This window comes from Frankliniella occidentalis, unplaced genomic scaffold (genome assembly GCF_000697945.3).
Source record: "Frankliniella occidentalis isolate FOCC.00 unplaced genomic scaffold, Focc_3.1 Scaffold223, whole genome shotgun sequence".
Classification (NCBI taxonomy): domain Eukaryota; kingdom Metazoa; phylum Arthropoda; class Insecta; order Thysanoptera; family Thripidae; genus Frankliniella; species Frankliniella occidentalis.
This window is the reverse complement of record NW_026267349.1, coordinates 189,818-194,904: the sequence shown is the minus strand read 5'-3', so window position 1 is coordinate 194,904 and position 5,087 is coordinate 189,818. Positions and strand designations below refer to the sequence as shown.

The following is a 5,087-nucleotide window of genomic DNA, read 5'->3' as shown; positions in this document are numbered from 1 at the left end:
GGCCCAACGGCGTGGGCGTGCACGTCAGCAACGGACACCGGGCGTGAAGGCGCACCAGCACACCCACATTGGAGCAAATTCAGTTGTTTTGTGATACTAAGATTTTTGACTCAACGTGTAGTTATTAGCTGACAGGGGGAGGGTCATATTGATCCTCCGGGGTTATATTTACGAGTGTTGTGAGGGGCTGTTTGGTCCGGTGGAGTCTCATCTCTACTTACTTCTGGTGGAGTTTGACTTTTCATGATGCATCATTTTCACCTGCATGGATTGACGAGCCCTGGTCCAACTTTCCGGACGCGAGAGCCCTGGGGTGGTCAACTACGATCTCTCACTATACTTTTACTTTTGGTGGCCAAACATAATTTTGGTCTTGACTTTACTGTACATTTCATATTCATTGTAATTTATTTATTTTCAAAGAAGAAATTTTGTAGAAGAAATAGAAGTTAAATATGGGTTCGCATGGGAGGGGGTGGGGTGGGTCACTGTGATTTTGTTTGGATTTACTAATTAGCTGAGCGTTGTATCTCCTTTAATTAAAGATCATTCCGGCTCTGCAATAAAGTATGCCTGTGCATAATATATTGTTTATAGTTTACATAAGAAAGTGTTAAAACTATAGTTTGTATTTTTCTTTCTGACAAAAAATTGTATTTATAATAGATAAGTTTTATATATTTGGAGAGTTCCTCCATGTTATGTTCTTCCATGATTCTGTCCGTTTCCTTTATTACGAGAAATAAAGAACAAAATAGATTTTTTAAATTGTGTTTCATAATTATTTTATAATCAAAAATGAAAGATGCTGAAAACAGAGAACCGTGTCTCAGGGGTGCGACACCAGAGTCTTCGCTTTTTCTGTCACACACGGAAAGGCTGCAAACGTCTTACACATAGTATTATACAAACAACTTTACACGTCAATAGCACATGCTACTGTCGACGCGTTTCAAACACTTTTCGTCAACTTTCTGTCGTGCTGTAGTAGAAAAGGATAGGTTTTTCCCAATCTTTTACTGGCACCGACGCGACGCACTTCGGAATTTGCCGCGGCACCGCGGCCCGCGAAAAACCGACCGTCTTTTGTTCACATCTACAAATATGTTTCTCATACTTTATCTGCCCGGTGCTGAGTTTCTCATAGATATTTACCCCCCGTGCTTGTTCGTCGGCAACACATGTACACAACACACACGTGCTTTGCTCTAGGACATCGTTGTAGGTACGATTTAACTACGATACTCCTCGAAATTTGTTTTGAACGTCTTCTCTGTGAAACATCTGAAATCGGTCACCATTTGGAAGCTCGTCTAGACGATGCTTTTTGCTTCGTCTCAGCCCCTCGCACATTCCATGATGCGCTGAGGTTAGACCTCCCTCTCCCTGACGCTTGTGAACAGCATTTTAGAAGTGTTTTCCTTCTATTCCAGACTCTTTTGGTCCCAAACCGGCTGAACCATGTCTTTCCGAGGCGGTGGTGGACGTGGTAGAGGTATGTATCGCGGCATTGACCTGGAGTGGTTGCCGGCACAATGCTCTAGCAGGTAGTTGCGTCCTATTGTAGCACGAAGCTGTGCATTGTTAGAGAAGAGTATTTCAAATTTGCAACATTTCGAATCTTGTCCTGCACCACAGGTGTATGTTTAAAGTGAGACGTGGAATGTTGTGGTTGTGCTCTCTTCTATCATCACAACTATTCTTGAAGCAGTTTATGCCTCACTTTTCTGTTTCTTTTCCTGCCGTTTCTGATAGTGTATATTTTCTACAGGAGGTGGTGGAGGAGGTTTCCGAGGCAGAGGCGGTGGTGGTGGTTTTGGAGGCCGAGGGGGAGGAGGTGGATTTAACAGAGGCTTTGATCAAGGACCTCCTGAGCAGGTAATTTGTGAATTTTGATAACATCGTTCTCTTCCTCGTGGCAAACTTGTATAATTGTTTTTAATGTTTTCTTCAGGTTATCACTCTTGGTCACATGACACACACTTGTCAAGATGACCTTGTTGTCAAAGTTGAGATAGAAGAGGTTCCATATTTTAATGCACCCATTTATTTAGAAAACAAAGAACAAATAGGCAAAATTGATGAAATTTTTGGAACTATTAAAGATCATTATGTGTCTGTCAATCTTGGTGAAAATTTCAAAGCTAAATCCTTCACAGCCAACCAAAAGGTAAGATTACCATTTTGTTCCCTGACGTTTCTGAAATATCTCTTTGAAAGGAACCGCTTCTAATTCGCCTTGTGTTTGACGTTTCTTTTCCAGCTCTACATAGACCCTGCCAAGCTGCTGCCTCTTGCGAGGTTCCTGCCGCAGGCCCCTGGTGCCAAGCGAGGCCGTGGAGCCGGTGGTCGCGGAGGCCCTGGTGGACGAGGCCGAGGCGGTGGTGGTTTCGGAGGCCGCGGTGGTGGCGGCGGCCGAGGAGGGTTCGGTGGCCGCGGCGGTGGAGGTGGACGCGGAGGGTTCGGCGGCCGCGGTGGAGGCGGCGGCGGCTTCAACAACCGGGGAGGCGGCGGCTACGGAGGCGGCGGCGGCGGGGGCGGCTATGGCGGAGGCCGCGGGCGCGGCGGTGGAGGCTTTGGAGGACGAGGTGGTGGCGGTGGAGGCGGCAGCTGGAACAGATAAACTCAGAGGACAAATAGTGATAGTTTTTATTTTATTTTTAATGTTTTGGGAGGTTACTTATAGTTTGCAATTTCTTTTCCTAATGTTATCATCGTTTAAGTCAGTTCTGTGAACGTTGAGCCCAGCTAGCTTCTCATGTTTCTGTCCAGATTGAACGATTATTTTCATTTGTCTCGCTTATCTTACTGACAGTTGTACCCAAGTTTAGTGCTTTGGGTCCAGATTATTATTTTTTTCTGATCTAGAGTAAATCAGTTACGGATTGTATGAATTTTGACTGAGGTGAAATTGAACTATGACAAATGATTGATCTAAATTCAAAGAATTTTTATTTTTGATAAATGTACGTGTGGATGTGTACAGATTGTACACAAGTTTTATTGTGTACTGGTATTATTACCTTTCTGCTTGTTGTTGTTGTATAAGCTGATGTACAATATCAGTATTTGAATAAACTTCAAATTACAATTGTTGCTTTCTCATTCATTATTTATTAAAATAAAACCTTACTTTGGAGAATTCTTTTATAATACAACATATTATTAAGATCAATTTTCAAAATGTAAATGTGTAGCTTTCACAACCTCAGCCTTTCTCAACAGTTTCTTCTTTCCCCGTTCTTTAACAACTTTAACTTTATTCCCCAGTTTAGCCTCTCTGTCCTTAGATATCTTGTCCCAATAACTCTTCTCATCAGCACCTGAATACAATATGCAAATTAAGAAAATGACAAAAGATAATCAAGAAGAAAAAGTATTAAGTCTACTTACCACTTAACACTGACATATTTTTCCAAAATTTAATTTGAAGTAGATGCTGGGCCTCTGAAGGTCCAGAGCACCTTAGAAATGCTTCAAAGGCTCCTTCATTTACATCAACATATTGAACACCAGGCTGAGTTCTTGCTTCTGCCTGAAAACATATTTTTATATTAAATGGGAAAGAATGGATTTAAAAAAAGAGGGCACTATTTGCAAAGGTAGGATTTTGATTGAATAAGTACCTTGAAAGCTTTGAGATCTACCATAGGCTCATTGAATTTGACACACACAATGACTCCAGGGACAAATGTAACTCGTGGTTTAGGTGCATCAGCTGGTGGTGGGGGTGGCCTCATCTCCTCGTCACGTCCATGGTCTAGACCATAAGGTGGATAATGGGTTTGTCTACGCATAAATCGAGCTTCTAGCACTTGTTGTTTCACTTTTCTCATATTAACTCTTTGCATGTTAAGATACTTGTTCCTCAAGCGCTTCCATTCTTTCCTGCAAAGAAACAAATGAATGAAAAATAATGGAATATCAAGTGAGAATGAGTGTGTACTAAAGGAGGGGAAAACAAGTTATACTTTGACAGAACCACCATTCCATGAGCAAAAATTTCATATTCCTTGGGTCTCTTCTTCTTCTTACGATTCTTTTTTTTCTTTTTTTCAGAAGTGGGATCATCAGTTTTACTGTCTTGGCCACTTTCATTTGCACTTTCATCTGAAACAAATATGATTTGAAGTTGTATTATTTAACAAAATACCATGGTAAACAGGAGAAAAATCCAATAAAGCTGCAAAATACTTACCATTTTTACTCTCAATATCTGGCTTTTGTTCCACACTTTCAGTTGTCAATCGTTCCTTTTTAGAATCCTTTGAGTTATTTTCAACCTCTTCAGTCTTTTTACCTTTTTTATTTGCATTTTCCACAACATCTTCTGAATTGTCTATCTTGCGCTTTTTAGAGGATTTTGAAAGAGAATTGCAGTTTTCTAAATTTGTGTCTGGTGTATCTTCGTTTTTAATGCATGCAGAAGAGTCTTCTTGGCCTGGACAGTTTTTACTATCAGTTGTACATTCTTCTAGTTTGCCCGACTTGTGAAGTTCAGGGACAGGTAAATTTTGATTGTCAAATGTTTTAATACTACACAACTTTTCAGGCAACATGTGTGGTGACAAGCAGCTTCCTTTTTCTTTAAATATCTACAAAGAGAGTTTGATAAATAAGATACTTAGTTTCCAATGATTATGAAATGCAATAAATAACAGAACCTACACGTATGGTCTCCTCAGCATCTTTGGGTGTGTCAAATTCAACAAATGCAAAGCCCTTCCTTTGTTGAGTATTACTGTATTTAGGAACAGACACATAGACAACTTTGCCAAATTCAGAAAATACCTTTGTCAGCTCATCATGTGATATTTCAGGAGGCAAATTTTCCTACAAAAGAAGTAATGAAAAAAGTTAATAAACAAGTACAAGCTGGCCTAGACTAGATGTGTTGTCTCTTGTGAAACTAGGTGTAAAATTTACCACATAAACAGTACAATCATCCTCATTGTCTTTAATTTTCATAGGTGTTTTTCGTCGCACTTTCAGGGAGTCTTCAGATAATTCTAGAATCTCAGATTTTCTCACAGCCTTGGCAATTTCCTCAACAGTTGATACCAGTTTGATAATTTTATTAAATTTTA

General features: G+C 40.3%; 2 protein-coding genes across 2 annotated transcripts in view; one reads left to right on the top strand and one right to left on the bottom strand.

Annotated features, from left to right (window-relative positions):
- Positions 1 to 1,074: 1,074 nt before the first annotated feature.
- LOC113207978 (probable H/ACA ribonucleoprotein complex subunit 1) lies at positions 1,075 to 3,091 on the top strand. The gene is made up of 5 exons (XM_026424770.2): positions 1,075 to 1,225; positions 1,434 to 1,495; positions 1,772 to 1,878; positions 1,955 to 2,170; positions 2,264 to 3,091. Exons 2-5 carry the CDS (start codon positions 1,462 to 1,464, stop codon positions 2,621 to 2,623), a joined length of 717 nt encoding a protein of 238 aa, XP_026280555.1. The 5' UTR covers positions 1,075 to 1,225; positions 1,434 to 1,461; the 3' UTR covers positions 2,624 to 3,091.
- Positions 3,092 to 3,095: 4 nt separating this feature from the next.
- LOC113207977 (la-related protein 7) overlaps positions 3,096 to 5,087 on the bottom strand; it is a 13,550-nt gene continuing 11,558 nt past the window's right edge. The window contains exons 4-10 of the mRNA XM_052272755.1: positions 4,927 to 5,087; positions 4,669 to 4,833; positions 4,199 to 4,595; positions 3,972 to 4,110; positions 3,627 to 3,888; positions 3,394 to 3,535; positions 3,096 to 3,323 (exon numbers count right to left, since the gene is read on the bottom strand). The exon at positions 4,927 to 5,087 is cut by the window's right edge and continues 3 nt beyond it. Of these exons, the coding sequence (XP_052128715.1) occupies positions 3,172 to 3,323; positions 3,394 to 3,535; positions 3,627 to 3,888; positions 3,972 to 4,110; positions 4,199 to 4,595; positions 4,669 to 4,833; positions 4,927 to 5,087 (1,418 nt within the window). The 3' untranslated portion in view covers positions 3,096 to 3,171. The remainder of the gene's footprint in view (positions 3,324 to 3,393; positions 3,536 to 3,626; positions 3,889 to 3,971; positions 4,111 to 4,198; positions 4,596 to 4,668; positions 4,834 to 4,926) is intronic.